We start from the raw sequence: 17,952 nt of genomic DNA, 5'->3' as shown, positions 1-17,952 counted from the left end.
TGATTCAACAGAGAACTTAGAAATTTTATAGCCGCTTTTGAAGGAGCTGTGTCTTTGCTCTGGGAACTGTTATTGGGCATGTTAAAGCTGTAATGATACAGCTAAAAAATATATATATATTAAAAAAAAACCATGCTGACCCCAAACAATTTGGGGATAAAAGGGTTTATTTTATCTTATAGGTTATGGTCCATCATTGGGGGAAGCCAAGATGTCTGGCCTTGGGGAACTATGTAACTTCAAGTCCTTGACCAGACATTGGTCCCTAGGCTGCTCTCATGGTCAACTCTCAAGTTGGAGCAGGGCTTACAATCAACCACTAAATCATGCTTGTTCTGCCTCCCAGGAAAAGTGCTCGTCTGTCCACTCCCTTTCTACTGTCTTTGACTTGGGCTAGGGCCAGCACTGGCGCTTCTCCCAGGGGGCTCCTGCTTCTCATCTCACCCAGGCCCAGTTTCTTCAGTCATGTTTCTAAAACACAATGCAGGTCCCTTCCCCATTGCTTCACTGTCCTTGAGAAGGCGTCCAGACAGATCAGAGGCCCTTCATGCCCAGTTCCTCCTGACGTCACCAGCCTCCTTTCTTGTTTGCTGTCTGCAGCTCTAGCACTACCAACTTCTGTCCCCACTTCTCCTTGGTGTCACTTTTTTTAGGATTTGTTTTCTTGGGCCTGCAGAGATGACTCAGCAGTTGAGTGAACTTTGCTGCTATTGAACCTGAGTTCAGTTCCCAGCACCCACATCAGGCAGCTAACAGCTCTCAGTACTCCAGCTCCAGGGGATCCAATGTGCACAAACCCTTACACACACACTCGGCTTTAACCTGTCTAGCTGCTATCTCCACCAATACATTTAGCAAATGTGTTGCTCATGATCGGCATTTGTTCTGTGACTGTAAAAGTGTAACCATCCCCTGGAGAGATGGCTCAGTGGTTAAGAACACTGGCTGTTCTTGCAGAAGACCCTGGTTCAAATCCCAGGACCCACATGGCAGCTAACAACTGTCCCTAACTCCAGTTCCAGGGGATCCAACAGCCTCTCTGTCCTCCACAGGCATTACATGACACGGGTGCACTTACCTACACGCAGGCAATGCAAACATACACATAAAATAAAAATCTTTTGTAAAAAGATAAAAACTTAAAAGACTGTGTGTTTGAATGAGTGTTTTACTTGCATGGTATGCATGTGGGCCATGTGTAAGTAATGCCCTCAGAGGCCAGAAGAGAGCACCAGAATTCATCGAAATGAAGTTAACGGTTGTGAACCTCCATGTTGGTACTGGGAACCAAACCCAGACCCTCTGCAAGAGCAAACGCTCTTAACCCTATACCACCTCCCGCTCTGGTTTTACTTCCGTTGAATCCACCTCCCACTCGCTCCACCCCCACTGTCTCTTTTGCCCACTGACTTCACCTCCGCTGACTACGCCCACTGCCACCATCTCCCATTGTTTATACCACCCTTTGACTGTGTCTCTCACTGATTCCTCCTCCTGCTGATTCTTTCTCCCACTCTGGTCTCCTCCCAGCTCTGGCTCAGTCATCTTATCCTCCTATCTCACCACTGTGGCTGTCTTCCCTTCTTCTGGACCTGTGCCCTGAACTGCCTAAGGTGTGCTCCTGGCTCCTCCCCCTCTGCCATCTGTTTCTGCTGTTAGTTCCTCAGGGTGGAAGAAAGATGGTATACATGGAAGAGTAAGGGGAACCCGGAGGACACCATGAATCATACCAACCTGGTTTCAATTCTAAGGGACATAAAGTGGTTTTCATTATTTTTTTTGGTCTTTTGGAGACAGAGTCTCTCTGTAACCCCAGCTGGCCTGGAACTCACTATGTAGACCAGAGTGCCCTTGAACTCACAGAGATCCACCTGCCTCTGCCTCCTGAGTGCTGGTGTGCACCTACCTCCATGCCCAGCTAAAAGAGCTGCTTCTACATGAAATGACATGCATTTTGTTGTTTTTGTTTACTCAAATGTAATTTGTGAACAAACTGAACTCAAATCCAAGTAGAAAGGAAGAAACAAGCTTGGTGAGGAGGCACTCTTCCTCATTTCAAATATACCCTCATGTGTGCTATTTTTGATGACCTTTAATATAGAGGTGGATGGACCTAAAGTTGAGCCTTAATGGCCCCTCGATGATCCTGGTGTTCATGCCCATGCCTGATTCCCTTTACTTGCATGCAGGCAGAACCTGTGACTGGCATCTAATCCGCAGGGTACAGCAACAGTCATGGGATGGCACTGCTGTTGTAACATAGTGAAATGCTGTATTACATAAGGCCATCTTGGGCTGAGAAGATAGCTCTGTTGGTAAAGGGTTTGAGGACCTAAGTTTGAGCTCTAGAACCTGCCTGCACAAAAAAGCCGGGCATGTTGGCATGCACTCGTAATCTTAGCTCTGGGGAGGTGGACAAGCAGATCTCTGGGGCCCACTGGCCGGCCAGCCTAGCCTATTCAGTGAGCGTCAGGCCGAGAGATCATGTCTCAATAAACAAAGTGGACAGCTCCTGAGCAACACTGAATGTTGTCTGGCCTTCACACACACATGCATGTGTACCTGTAGACACAAAATTAAATGGAAAAAACAAAAAGCAAAAAACCTTAGTCTGTAGACTTTTCTGGCTTACTTGATGAAGCAGCCACCATACCAGGTAGAGCAACAGTTGAGGAAGTGCCCCAGCCTCCATGAGCTGAGGGCAGCCTCCAAAATGATGGCCAGCAAAAAGCCAGGGCGTCAGAACTTGTGTCCACAGCCACAGGAAAATGAAGTTGGACAGGCTGCCTGGCGGCATGAGGAATCTCTCCCTCAGTTTAGCCTCCAGATGAGAACCCGGCCTCCGGCTGACACTCAGCTGCAGCCTCTAAGATCCCAGGCAGAGATCCCAGCTGAGCTGTGCCTGGTCCCTGACCCAGGGGAGCTGTGAAGTATGTGGTCATTTGTCACAGAGCCATCAATGCCTGGCACAGGCAGGAGGGAGGAATGTGAAGGGTGGCTCAACAGGGAGTGGGAAGTGCGTTTGCCTGCACAGCTGTGTGGGCGCTAAAGGGTCACAGCCCGATGGTGAGCGCAGCAGCAGCCTCTTTAGGGCATGCAGCAAGTAGGAGGCATTTGTTGACTGGAACACTAACCAACCCAGAAATGCAGAACAGCTTCACCGATGTTGGGGGACTCTTGGAAAACTAGGTGTGTGCGCTTCCCTTCATCTTTCATTCCCACCTTCTGCGACACTGGTAGATGTCTTCTTTCACAAGCCGGTTTTCTCTGGTATGCATAGCCAAGAGTTGATTGTCACCTAGAGCTCCCAAGTGCTGTGCCAGGGGTGATGGCCCTGCCTCCTGGGTAAGGGTTCATGCGTATGCCCATAGCTGTACAAATCAACACTGGCCAAGGAGGTGCAGTCACTGGCTTGTGGGCACTTCTTACTTGGGGTGCCAGGGCCAACACATTTCCCCACTGTTCTACAAAACAGTGAGAGTCTAACTTAATTTTCCAGCAAAGCGCTGTGTCTAAGACCTGAAGACTGAAAGTCTGAGAGCCTGTGTGGGTGAAGGTACCCTAGAGTGAAGGCACAGAGCAGCAGAATCTCCCAGAACAGGGAGGAGGCTCTGCAACACTGTACTGAATGGTGGGAGCAGACCATGGAGAGGGAACCCAAAGAAAGACCTTCGAATGAAGCCACGATGGGAGCTGCAGTCTCAAGAACAGAACAGGTATCCATGGAGCCTCCGGGGAACCAGGACCAGAAAACCCAGGTCCAGGGAGTGGATCACTCTCATAGCCTTGAACCCTTGAGGTACCACAGGGTAGAGCCCAGCACAAACATCGTGTCTGTAAGGATGCGTTTTTGGTTTATGAGAGGGGAGTTTGCTATGCAGCTCAGATTTGTACTGAACTCATGATCTTCCTGCCTCAGCCTCTTGAGAGCTGGGATTTCAGGTAGGTACCACCGTGTCCAACCACAATGTCTTCTAGGCCAGGGCAGGTCACCATCAGTAGATGGTGTCAGGCATCTAACTTATGTCAGTGTCTGTCTGTGTTACCAAGAAGTCACCCTACATGGGACATGTGGAGGAGCCACCCTGAGGACCGCTGTCCATACCAACAATCTCACTTGGCTGTGACATCCCATTCTGCTCTTCCCAATGGTCCCACTCTTGAAACATGGCAGGAAAACACCCAGGCTGGAAAAGAGAATTCCCACAGATGTCACAGCTCCTACACATACCAGCCTGGTTAGCTCTGCTGAGTCAAATCTTTCCGCACTGACAAGCGACACCAAGACAAACAGCTGCACAGCCTTAACCATGGAACATTTGCCAAGGGATAACCAGCCCTGGGTCTCAGGGCACCTGGAGGTTTTTCCACCACTGTGACTTTTTTTCTATTTTTCTTTTCTCTTCTTTAAACATGTAGCCCATGCTGGCCTAGAACCCACTATGTAGCTGAGGATAACCCTGAACTCCTGATCTTCCTGCCTCTACCTCCCAAATGCTAGGATTACAGGTATGTACCACCGCACCCGGCTTTTTATTTTTGGACAGAGTCCTGCTATGCAGTCCAGGCTGGCCTTTTCCCTCCCAAGTGCTGGCTAGGATTACAGGTATATGGTACCATTCCAGTGTCTCTATTCTTTCAAACTCCTACAGTGAACAAAAGATGCTTACCAACAATTCTATTTGGTGCTGTGACAATCCACGTCCACACACATACATAACACGTGTCACAGTTTGCCTCCAAGAATGATCAAATTTTCATATAAACCACAGAATATATTTAATTCAAATTAAACATGAAACTAGAATAATATTCGGTCCTTATCAAGTAGCAATTACATTGTTTTGTTTTTTTAAAAAGAACAGTACATTTATCTCTACATTCTGGCAATCCACAAGGCACGAAGTCACATCCAGTTTGATGAGGCGACAGAGCCAGCAGTCGCCATCAATGCTCAAGGATCAGGGGATTTGGGGGAGACACAGACTGTGTTTAATACAAAATGATTCTGCAGCAAGTGAAGGAATGGAGGCTCCCTCTGGATAAGTGAGAATGAAAGTCCAAGTAGCAGGAAGTAGGCAACTTACATAATTAACGTGTTTTATTAAATAGATAGTTCAGTCTTCCTCTTCACTCGCTGTTGCTGTTCACGCTGCCTGTGTTGACAGCGCTGGCAGAGGCTCCCACATGGTTTTCAGCAGTAATACTCTCTGTTCTTGGTATTTCTCTGTTCTGATTACTTTTGGCATGATTTCCATCCCAGCTAAAGAAAGCCAACAACCTCTTCCAGACACAGGTCATTCAGCATTTAGTGTCGGCCTTTACCGTCTTCTTGAGCTGCGTGGAGCCCAGTCCTGCATGGTCAGGCCTCTTCTCCTGCCTTCACTGTAAGCTTTTCACTGTTTGGTCTGCAAAGACAGAGGCTTGCTTGGCCCAGTTCTGCTCAGCAGGGTGGAGGGGACCACGGGCCGGCAAGTGGCTTTCTTCACAAGGCGGTACTTTCTGTGTCATTGTCTATGTCCAGCAGAATGTGGCCAGGCACTTCTTTGCTTGCCAAATCTGAATGTATTTCTGGAAAGATGCTGCGAAGCGGTTCTGAAACTCTAGAATTGGTGTCTGGTTGGAAACATGAAGAGACGCGGCATTAGTGAGGGGAAGGCCCAAGACATCACTGAGGACGCTCTGAGAAGAGGCTAGAAGCTGAGTTAGTCCACGCACACACAGTCCCCTACTAGAGGTTTCATTATCCCTGAGAGGCTGATCCCTTAATACCCCAGACACCCCAGCTGCTTGCCACAGCTTACCTCTGGGCTCTCGTGCTCTGTTCTGTGAGCCTGGGCATGACCCTTGAAGAATTTGCTAGCTGTGAGTGAAGGAAACTTTACTCTAACCAAGGCCTCTAAAGTACTAACGAGAGCAACACCTAAGTTGTAGGGGGAGAGCTGCCCTGTCACGAGCTCACCTGTCATGAGCTCACCCTGTCACAAGCTCACTCCTGAAGCTGATGGGGTTTCCTCTTGGTAATAAGCTGTAACTTCAACCTTGAGTGAGTCAGTTTGGGTTGAATCATTCTGAGTTGTGGGGGACTGTCCTGTGCACTGTAGGATGCTGAGCAGAACCCTGGCTTTTCCCATCAGACGATGGTGGCACATAGCCCCTTGTCCCTGAGAGTGGGTGACAACCTGCAATGTCAACATCAGGAACTATGTGTCCCCCGTGGGGCACATTCACTCCCTGTGAACAATTTAAGTAGATAACTGAATCTCTAAATATTATTTTTTTCCCAATACTTAAACATTGAAATCTCTCTTATGCTGGTTGAAATTCCTTCAGTAAAAATAGCAAATACACGGTTCTCAAGCAACTGTCCCCTCTTCCATATTCATAAGACACTTTCATTCTCCACAGCTCTCTTCCCAGAGAAGCTAGTAGGTCTGAGATACAGTCACGAACAACTACATGCCAGGCCCTGCTCTACCTGCCGAGGCTGCAGCAGTGAATGTGACAGACATGGCCTTAATGAAGCCCACAGGGGAGTCAGAGACTGGCTTCCACCTTCCTTGTCCTGCCCCCTCCAACATGCAATCTCTCTATAGTTCCGAGCCATGAGGATGTTTTTTCCTGGGGATATGCCTTTTTTTCTCACAGTGACTCCTGTCCTTGGTCAACAGACCTATACCTGTACAACTTGGGGGAAATCCAAGACTCAAGGAGGTTCCAAAGGTTCAGCATTCACACACTTTCATTTTAGACAATTCAGGTCTTACAGTAGTTGGAAAACCAACTGACTGGGGCTCGATCTCATGGTTCAGTGCAGTCAAAAGCAGTCTGTATGCAGAGAATTAAGGATGTCTTAGACTTGTGGCTCACCCAGGGCAGGGGGAATATCTGCCTAGTTCACAGTGCACCCTCAGTGCCTACAGCCATGACGGGCACACAGCAGGTACTCTATAAACCTTGTGGCTGGGCAGTTGATAGGCAGATGAATGAAGAATCACCCAATACAACCTTTCAACCCTCCCCCATATCCTCAAAGAGGCCATAACTCAAAGACAACACTATAACAAGAAACCATCATAAAGTCAATCTCTTCTCACAGCAGATGGTGCTGTTTGCCAGCATCTCCTTAGCCCAAAGCATTTACAAAAGCCCAAGGAACAGACATGACCTGGTAGAGCAGGCAGGATGCAGACCCGTATGTACCAATCAGAGATCTGTTAGATCTGTATTCATGTGCAAGGGGAAACCTGTCAGCAATTAACCCTTTCAAGGACAACCTGGCTCTCCTTAAAAAATTCATCACATATCAATTCTTAATTTTTCTTTTTCTGAATTTCTTTAATTATGATGAAAATAATCATTTGCTCAGGATAAAAATGGGTACTGTGCGTGACATCCCTTCCTCTGCCTTGGGCCACCCCACCTCTGGTTTCTTTAGTCTCTTTCATTCTTACAGGAATTATTTTGTAGGGAAACGAAACAAAACATAAAAAACCCAAACGAAACCAAATAACAATCTGTGGGTACAGAGTAGTAAGAAGCAGTAGTAAGAAGGTCAGCAGTGTGTGCAGGACCAGTTTTAGGAAGGAGAGATAACAATACTGTCCATTGTTACAGACTGAAGGTATGTTCAAGCTCCACACACCGTCACACCACCTCAATGAACTGCTGTGAAATAACCTTCTGCCAGCATTAGCACCACTTGGAGACCAGAGAGGGAGGTGCCCAGGGGCTCTGCTTCAAGGACAAGTGGGCAAGGGTCAGACATGGGGAACAGCCAGCAGGGCTGGACTCAGTTTCCTAACTGCTTTACATTTCTCCCCCTTTCCAAAGGACTGAGTGGATTCTTGGTGAGGGTCCAGAAGGAGAAGACATCATCTGCGGGGTCAGTGGTTGAAGTCTTAAACACTCAGGTTCATTGTAGTAAAAAGAAGTGTTATACTGGAAAGACACAAGAATTCATTTTTCTTTTCTTTTAATGCTTCTCTTAAGTCTCTAGTTTATATATTATCTGTATTCCAAGAAGGGCTGGACTTTGAGTATACTGCTTAAAGTTCATATGACATATCATTTAAAAAAAAAGAAAAAAGGAAAAAACAGCCAAGAACTACAGAGGAGACACATCCAGGAACTGGCCTCAGCCCTAAGGCAGAATGTGATATGACCGATGGACTTGAGGCTCTCACAAATGCATCCTAGGATCCTTTTTGAAGGAGTATCTTAATCCAGAAGACAGGCCCCCCTAAGGGACACAGATCTAGAACTGTCACTTCAGCGAGTTTTGAGTATGTTGGGTTTTAACTCTATTCTACAGAAAGGCCATTGTGACAGCATCTTGTAGGAGTATCAGATTCAAGCACAGCCTTGAAATCAAGTACAGAGTGAAGCCCCAAAGTCTGCTACCCCTACCTGCCTCCTCTTTAACCTCAGGTCTGAGAGTCCCACATCTTTCTTTTTCTTACCTGTTTCCAGGACCACATAAGGTTCTATTCTAGGAGCGGAGTCAACCTTTCACTGCTCTAGTCAACAAGAAGATTATACTCAAGACTCCCTGAATGTCTGGCGTGAAGTGATTCTGTCACCTACTTAGCAAACTGCAAGTAGAAGCAGAAACGCACCATGTGTCCCACCAGACATAGTAATACATCTACTTATGAAACAGTATGCAGTTATCAAAAAGAAATACTGTAACGTACATGAGAGACTGCACAGGATGCAAAGGAAGTAAAAATGCAGGATTGAAATCTGCACAAGGCAAGTAAGATCATGCACCTCCTTCAGAAGAATAAAACATTTTTTTCTAAAAGCAAGATTATAAGCAGACTTCTGTAACTGGAGAAATATATGATCAACACTTATTATTTCTATTTCCCTAACTTTCTTTAATGCCTGTCCGTCCGTGCGTGTGTGCGTGCGTGTGTGTGTGTTTTGCCAGGGGATGGAACCTAGGGCCTTATGCATGTCAAGTAAGGGCTCTACCACTGAGCTACTTATTCTTCCCCAGAGCCATCATACTTATTTTTTAAAAATAATCACTTTTAGCCAGGTGTGGTAGCAAACACCTTTAATCCCAGCACTCGGGAGGCAGAGGCACTTGGGAGGCAGAGGCAGGCAGATCTCTGTTGAGTTCAAGGCCAGCCTGGTCTACATAGTGAGTTCCAGGCCAGCAGGGACTACAGGGAGACCCTGTCTCAAAAAAACTAAAGAGAGAGAGTGACAGACAGAGAGAAAGAGCACCCCAAGTGCTAGCTCGTGTTTTTCTAGTTTTACAAGTACTTGCAAGTGACCCCGTCTGTCTATCACATAGTGAGGAATGACCCCTGGGTGTTCTCAGAGCATGCTCACTCCATTAACAGTATCTCCTGCTTCAGAGCACCACCTTTTAAATTCATGGAAGAACTGATAGCAGGAAGCCCATGTGGTACATCAGAATGAAAAGTCTGAATATCTGGGTGGTGCCCCTAGCCTACTGTCTGTCTAGAACGGTCCAAAGGAAGGCACAGTTTGCACGTGTAAGTTTAGAATGCTGCTATATGAAATCTGTCATTTTGATTAAAAATATCTGCTTCTGGATAAACATGACCAATAACTACCATTCATTTAGATCCACTGATATTGTGGGTTACTAGTGCTTTTTAAAATTTCATCTAATTTCACCCCTTCGTCAGCTGTGCCCAAGGTCGGCACTGTATACATTAACTGGCTGGGTCTGGCCTGGTGCTAAAGAGTCGATTCTCCCATGAATTTCTCCAACTACAGCACATGCTCTTTCTACTACACCTCAAGCCTGCTCAACAGAGGAAAGAATGCAAATGAAGAAGTAACAAGGCCAGCCCAGTGACCACCTGTTACACGTCCATGAACATACTTAGTACTGAGGACAGCGGACAAGAAGCATGGACAAAGCCAGCCCTTCTTAGTGCATGCACTATTAGTAGGGATGCAGGCAGGCAGGGTTAGGGTGACTGGTTAGTGACAGGCATTAGTGCACAAATATGATCAAGTAGCAAAAATGCTTTGGCCAATCAGGTGCCTTTTCCTTACCATTAAATTTTCCAATTTCAGTTCTTACTGAATATGGCAGGTCATACATCTAAATTATTTAATAAAATTGTTTAAATTAGAATACTCTTTGCTAAAAGCCACTGCTTTCCAGAGTTACAATGAAGAACTTGACATTCAGAATGAACCAAAACCCCTCTCTTCTCCAGAGCTCAGCTCTGGTACTGAGATGCAGGGAGTTCGATACCAAACCTGCGCGTCAGCGGTGACTTCTCATAAGCGTTCACCTTAATCCCACAAGCCTTACTCCAATTCTTTACAATTAAATGCTCTGAATAGATAACAGGCCAAGAACCTGACTTGAGTTTTCACAGCGAAAGCATGATATCATAATAAATGATTGTGCTGTTGTTTTCTTTTTCTTCTTGAAAACCGCCAGGGCTACATTCAAGAAGGATTACTAACCAACTGCATGATCAACACTAGGGGTTTCCCAAATTCTAAACGCTGGTCTTCTGTAAATTTCCAAGGGTGGTCCAGGGGATTTTGAGATACACTACACTACAATACAAAGGTCATCATGGGAACTTTGAATTTCTTGTGCTAGGAGAATTCACAGCACTGACTACAAAAAATTTAGTTAACATCTTAAAAGAAACCATCTTTAAGTGTAAAATTTCACCTATCTAATTATACAGTACATGAATGATAGATAAATCAATAAAACAAGCTTCTGGCATAAATATACCCTGGTGACCATGGTATTACAGAATAGGCATAATTCCGGATGGTAGTCTGCTCTCTAATCTAAATAAAAGGAGAGGTCTAGGAATTCAATTTTGGTGTGACACAGTATTAAAGTGTTAAAAGGTTCAGCCTTAATTGGGGTTTAGTCACTTGACTTCTGGGTTAATCACCAGGTCATGAGGAAGGCAAAGGACTGCCTATGTGCTCCTTAGTGGTTTCAAGCTATGAACTAAGCTATGAAGACCCATGTTATGTGGCCCACAAAAGGCTGAGGGCTCTGATTAAAGCAATTGTGCCACACAAGAGCCCTCTGTTGGCCCAAAGGGAGGTTAAGATGAGCCTCAGAGCGCCTTTTAAAACCCTATACATTGAGGCAAGGATAATTGAAGCATGCTGGAATGCAAAGAGTTTAAAGGAATTCAGGGGATTACTGGGGAAAAATGGGGAGGAGGGCTGAGAATTTTAGACATCAATTAAGAAGCTCCATGCAGTTAACTTGCACTTAAGATACGAAAATTAAAAATTAAAGCTCAAGACACAGGGACACGATTTTCTGTACAGCTGGCACTCTGGTCTTTTGCTGGATGCTGATGGACCAGTGACAGGTCAATGGCCTGGGGAAGAGCAGAGAGGCTTACCATAAAGAAAGAAAACCACCAGCATCTTGTCTGAGGACCTGAAGCTAGGTTCTCAACCTAGTGATATCCACCTCTTGGATTTGGGGCATTGCAGCTCAAAGTGCTTCTGATATGGCAAAAGGAACAACTATAGGCATAGAATGGACAGCCTACTGACTGCCACAGCACAGGGTCAAATGGCCACTCTGCAGCACAAAGTCAAAAGCACGCACGCTGAACACAGCTAAGCGGGAGCATTTGGAGCTGCAGTTCAAGCTGCTTGGGGGGTGGGGTAGGGGTGGGTTACAGACCTTAGTCCTGGAAACCTTCCCCACCTGTGAGGGCACTAGGAAAGGCATCTATTGGGAAACAAACAGCAAACAAACCAATGTGGCTTTGTGGTTTTCAAAATAAATACTCTGATGCCATAGAGAGAGTTATTAACCATTGATAACATGTAAACTATACATCATATTCCTAGAAAAAAAGACTTTTATAGTTAGGTAACACATCAGTTAGGGAGTTGGTGTGAAGTGTATCACTGGCTCATTTTCTGTTGAGAACTCACTGGGGAGGGTTGGAGAGCCAGAGGCATGCTTCTACGCACATGCCTCTGTGTAGGACAACCTACAACTAGGCTGCTGTAGGTAAGGCAGCCTGCTATAGGAAACACAGCTGGAACAACCATTCAAAACATAGTAAAGAACCTCAAGTAAATAGCAGATTTCCAGTATCTGGGATGTCAATTATTATTAATTTTTATTTATTTATTTATTTATTTATTTATTTATTTATTTATTTATTTATTTATTTTTTTGACAGAGCCTCCCTGTAACCCCAGTTGGCTTGGAACTGACTATGTAGACCAGGCTGGCCTCAATCTCACAGAGATCCATCCACCTGCCTCTGCATCCCAAGTGCTGGGAGTAAAGGCATGTACCACCACTCCTGGCTGTGATGGAAATATTAACATAATTAAATAAAACAATCATGTTCTATAGGACTGTTTATACAACATATCCCATGAGGCTGCACTACAGTTGTATAAAGCCCACCGCAAAACAGGTTTCCACTGGGGTAACAGGAAAATCTCTACACTTCCCTCACAAACCACTTAAGACTAGCACTATGATGCCATGGGGCTGGGAGACCTGCCTTCCCAGACCTGTATTTGGAATTCTGCACTTACTATGTGCATTTTAACTTTTAGGATATTAATATATAGCAATAAGGTTTTTGTGTTTTTATAAATTTTGGAGACTACAGTCTCAAGTAGCCCAGGTTGGCCTAGAACTTGATTTAGAGCAGAGGCTAGCCTTAAACTCCTGGTCCTTCTGCCTCCGTTTCTTAAATGTTAGGATTAAAAGCTTGGGTGACCATGCCCAGCTTGGCAAGAATTTTAATAAAAAATTCACTAAGAAATGAAGCTCATGCTGATACTGTATAACACCTTCTGCCTAGATTAAAGCTCATGCTGATACTGTATGACACCTTCTGCCTAGATTAAAGCTCATGCTGATACTGTATAACACCTTCTGCCTAGATTAAAGGGTCATCATACTTTCAAGTATTTTAGGAAACTACAAATCAGGGCCCAGCTAGTGTAAGTTAGGGTTTGCAGGCCTTAATGACTTGCAGCCACTACCACTCAGCTCTGCTTCTAGGGCAGCGGCAAAGAACAGCAGGGTGGCTGTGCACCGGGTGGCCCCCACCAGCATGCATGGCCAGCTACTGGCTTGCTGCCACCTGCTCTCAATGGAAGAAAAGGGGAAGACCCTGTGACGGAGATGGGAAGCGGGATCCCTGGCTACTCACCAGTGACGATTTTGGAGGCGGTGGGTGCCCCTGGGCCGAGGCTGCTGTCCCCGGGTGTGTGGGCACCGGGTGGATGCGGGGGCGGTGGCACGCTGGGCCGGTTACGGGGCTTGGGGACTGGCCGCGGTCTTGGGAGGGTCCCTGCCTGTGGCAGGGTGGACTCGGGGTGGGCGTTGGGATTCTGTTTGGCCAGAGGCGGGGGGCTGGGTGGCGTGGGGGTCTGAGGCGGGGTGGGGCCGGGCTGCTCCAGGCCGTGCTCCTGGCTGGACCTGGGTTGTGTCGGGGGCTGCGGTGGTGGGTGGCTGGGGGCCTGGATGGGTAGCAGGCTGCTGGAGAAACGGCGTGGGCCTGGGGGCTGCTGCAGGGGCGGGGACGGGCTCCTTGTGGATGGCTTTGGTGACACACTGGGAGGAAGCACAGCTGCTGCTCCTGGAGAACTCTGGCCCACGGGGTGGCCGGGAGGTGGGTTTCCTGGTTTGGGGGGTGCTGGGGCAGGTTTCTTTACAGCTGCACGGAAGAGAGAAAACAGGTTCAGCAAGGGCAGTGCAGGGACTGCAAGGTCATCAGCCAGAGGCCCAGGGCTGGGCTCACCCAGAATCAGCCAAGAGAGTGCTCCCCAAACCCTAAATCCAGTCTACCATCAAAACACCATCTGGTAAACTGAAAGCCAGGAAACTCTAGGAAACTGAACCCTTCCCAGACCAGAGGAAAACTAAAGAGCCAAGAGGACTCATGCCAAGGAGTCTCCTGGGTGGGACTTTGGAAGGGAAGATGGTCACCCAGGCCAAATAGAAAATCCAAACCCAGCATGGAGTTAGTGACTACTTACACACCGACACTGGCGCCTTAGCCTGGACAAATGCACTATGGTAGTGCCAGGTACTAACAATAGGGGAAATGGGCCAAGGGAAAACAGGAACTCAACTTTTCTGAAAATTTAAACTGTTCTAAAATAATGAATTAATTTTAAAAGTTCAGTGCATCATTATACACATATAGGCCTTTTGTGACCTGTCATTTTAGAAGTTTAAGAAGAAGAAAATTCAGTTTAATAGAGGCCATATACCCACATCAAAGAGCTTATGGAGGGCCCTCCGTGGCACTTTGCCAGCATCCTCTCAAGACTCCAAAGCACAAGAGGAAACCCAGGAGGGAAAAGCAGGGGCTCCCACCTCACTCACCACAGCCCTCCCAAGCCTATTCTCAGAGGTGCTGACGTGGGGTGGCGTGGATGATGACTACTGGGGATTGAGTCCAGGACTTCCTGATGGCAAATAAACATGCTACCACTGAGCTACACCCCCAGCCCCTAATTTCTTTGCTTGTTCCAGAACCGTTTGAGTTAACAGATATAGTCTAGATAGAAATACAAAGAAGCCTACAATTGGTCCCTCAGGAGAGCTGAATCACCATCCCTGTCTTGACGCCAGCTGAGATCTGAATGGACTCTGGAATGGACAGGCTGGAAAGGGGCAGAAAGGAGCACTATCAGCATGCTTCCCCAAGAAAGGGAGACAGAAATGAAGGGTGGACACAAAGGGAACATTCACCTGACAATCACCTGTGCCATGTCAGGCCTTTTGTACACTATCTCATGTCCATCTCAATAGCTCACTGCAGGACTGGCACGAAAGCAGAGGAAATGAAGCCTAGAGTGGGCAAGTGTTTTCTAAGAGGTCACACAGCTACGTGATGGATCAGATTCAAACCTAGTCACGTGGATTTCTTCCCATACCGTTTTTCTCCCAGTTCACAGGGCCCAGAATTCAGGAAGTAAAGAGTAGAGCCTGCTCTGCTCTGCTAGCCTAGAACTTTGAGTCTTGCAACTTAGAAGACCTTTTCCCATAGAAATAACCAACGAGCTTTCAGAGGAAAATCTCCTTGGACTATTAGCCACACTCTTCTGCAAGCAATGAAAAAAAAAAAGCTCTGTTTTTTTATTCTAAGCAGCATTAACTGTATACTCCTATTTTAGGAAAGCTTATGTCTGACATTTGCAATGCAGACAGGACAGGAAGCCTGAGAGCAGCACACAGGGGAGTGGGGCCCATGGCAGGGCTGGAGAAAGGAGGGCCTTGTCTGAGACCACGGAGGAGGTACTGGGATGCTGGAGAATGGGCAGGCAGAATCCAGTTCATCCTGCCAGGAAACCTGGGGGCTGTAGAGTCATGAGGGAGTCTCTTTCTGAAAGGAGAGCTATAGCTGAGCCCAGGTAGGGAAGACAACTTCCCTCCAGGACAATTTGGGACCGATGGAGATGATGGCAGTGCAGAGGAGGGCAGCAGTAAGAGGGATAAAGAGGGGGCTGTAACCACACAGTACTGAGCTTGCCTCCCCGACTACAATGCATGGATTACACTATTGTTTGTGTGGTGCTTTATAAAGACAGTGCTTTTGCAGACATACAAAGCCAAGGGGCGAGGCACAGGCCTGTACCCCCACCTAGAAGGCTGGGGGTGGAGGATCGCTGCATTTGAGACTAGGCTGGGCTATGCATAGTGAGATCTTGGCAAAAACAAACAAACAAAAAAAGCCAGACAGGGTCACATAGGCCTTTAATCCCAGCACTCAGGAGGTGGTGGAAGCAGCAGATTTCTTGGTCAGCCTAGACTACATAACGAGTTCCAGACCAGATGGGGCTACTGGGAGACCCTGTCTCAAAAAAAAAACAACAACAAAAAGAAGACAAATACACTCAATTTAATACAATGTCTGCCCTCCAACATTTTTACATCTACTACACACAGGTAAGAAGTAGGTTGGGAAAAGTCCAGTTAGCTCATGACTTTACTAAAGTTAGAACACATGCTTTTGAGCCCCAGGCCTCTTTCCTCTTCCACGATGACCTTGCATTAAGAGTGGCAGCAAGGATACCAGGTTTCCTGGGCTCCTCTTCTGTGGCCACTGCTGCTTCCTGTGGGGCCTTAGCATTTGAATTACTGCCATGGCCAGGTTGGTCTCTGCAACAGCCTAGCCTGCCTCTGACAACACTGCTTGTGGCCTGCACTGTTCCCCTTGAGCAGCTCCACTGCTCAGCTGCCCTGCTCCACAGCTCACTGGGTTTTGTGGGCCATCTACTCCAGTCCTTCCTAATCTGTCCACCTGCACTTTCACTAGGTATGGATGGTTCGTCCAACACAGTCAGATTAGTACTTCTACTGTTCAGCGTTTGCCCTTGCATGTGAGAATCTAATGACAGGAGGTTGGCCAACCTCCTGGCTTCTGCTCCTGGCCCTTGCAGCCTACACACCCCTGAGTGTGAGCATCTGCCATGCTGACATGGTCCTTGTTGAGCATACTAAATAAAACTCAGGTCAACAACTGAAGAGCTGAGATCTGGTGAAAGGAGAAACCCTAACTCTACTGGGTTTATTGAACCCTCACAGGCATTTCCAAGAGCAGCCCTGCTCACTTAAGAGTTCTGTCATGTACCACAAGAAGGTCCTGGCCCTAGAGCAAGAGCTGTAATGTCCCTGGAGGTGTTGTGGCTCCTCTCAATTCTTCTCTATTAACCTGCTTTTCTCTTTAAAGAACAACATACACATTGCTGTGAGCACCTGTACAGTCTACAGTCTAGAATATGCTTAGTGCTATGGTTTGAGTGTGTCCCCCAAAGTCGGTATACTGGGACCTTAATTCTTCAAGATGCCAATGTTGGGGGGGAGGCTTAGTGGGAGGAGCTTCAGTTCTGAGGAAAGAGCCTCATGAAAGGGATCCTGCCTTTCTGGAAGGAACAGGTGAGCTTAAGGCAAGAGTTTGGCCCCCTTGTCTCTCTTCTGAAGGCCCCTTCCCTTCAAGTTCCCACATGGGCTAATGCAGCACAGGCCCTCCCCACAAGCTGAGCAGACACTGGCACCATGCCACCCTTGGCCTTCCCAGTCTCTAGGACTGTAAGCCCAACAACTCTCTTCCCTTTATAAAATCACCCAGTCTTCGGTATTCCGGTATTGCAATAGAAATGGACTTGGTTATATGTGTGGTCTCAGAATTTTCCTCTCTAAGGAGACTGGCCTGACCCTGGAGTAAGAGTACGACTTCCTTATGCACCAGGTCTACACCCTCATCATACCTCCTGCCTGGAGGTTTTCCAATGGCAAAGCTTTTATCCTACTTCCCTGATTGCAGAGAAGATGCTAGAGAATAGACTCAGAAATATTATTGTTTATTTGCCAGAAATCACCGTGAAGTGAGGATCTTCTACACTCTAGTCAACAGAGTTAGGGAATACAGGGCACCCTGCTTCATGAGGAATTTATTTTATTTATTATTATTATTTCATATTATTTATTTATTTTGGTCTTTTTGAGACAGAGTCTCCCTGTAGCCCCAGCTGTCTTGGAACTCACTATGTAGACCATGCTGGCCTTGAACTCACAGAGATCTGCCTGCCTCTGCCTCCCAAGTGCTGGGACTACAGGTGTGCGCCACCACGCCCAGCTTTATTATTTTTATTTTATGTGTATGAGTGTATGTAAGTGTACCTGTCATGCAATGCCCGAGGAGGTGAAAAGGTGAGGGATTCCCTGGAACTGGAGTTTCAGACAGTTGTTAGCTGCCATGCGGGTGCTGGGAATCAAACCCGGGTCCTCTGCAAGAGCAGTCAGTGCTCTTAACTGCTGAGCCATCTCTCTAGCTCTGTTCATGAGGAATTGACCTTGGAGTAAGAAGTGCAACTTCCCTATTGCATCTTTGTTGGAACATGCTTGTGCTGGATAGCTTTAGTGTCAACTTGACACACCTGGGTTGAGGGAGCCTCAATCGGGGAATTGCC

At 46.9% G+C, this 17,952-nt stretch overlaps 1 protein-coding gene across 1 annotated transcript in view; it reads right to left on the bottom strand.

The window, feature by feature from the left end:
* Positions 1 to 4,765: 4,765 nt before the first annotated feature.
* Positions 4,766 to 17,952, bottom strand: part of Arhgap17 (Rho GTPase activating protein 17) — a 104,662-nt gene continuing 91,475 nt past the window's right edge. The window contains exons 19-20 of the mRNA XM_017802244.2: positions 13,182 to 13,688; positions 4,766 to 5,616 (exon numbers count right to left, since the gene is read on the bottom strand). Coding sequence (XP_017657733.1) covers positions 5,486 to 5,616; positions 13,182 to 13,688 — 638 coding nt within the window. The 3' untranslated portion in view covers positions 4,766 to 5,485. The remainder of the gene's footprint in view (positions 5,617 to 13,181; positions 13,689 to 17,952) is intronic.

This window comes from Nannospalax galili, unplaced genomic scaffold (genome assembly GCF_000622305.1).
Source record: "Nannospalax galili isolate Female #2095 unplaced genomic scaffold, S.galili_v1.0 scaffold84, whole genome shotgun sequence".
Classification (NCBI taxonomy): domain Eukaryota; kingdom Metazoa; phylum Chordata; class Mammalia; order Rodentia; family Spalacidae; genus Nannospalax; species Nannospalax galili.
Note: the sequence above shows the minus strand (reverse complement) of the source record. Positions and strands in the feature narration are given on the sequence as shown.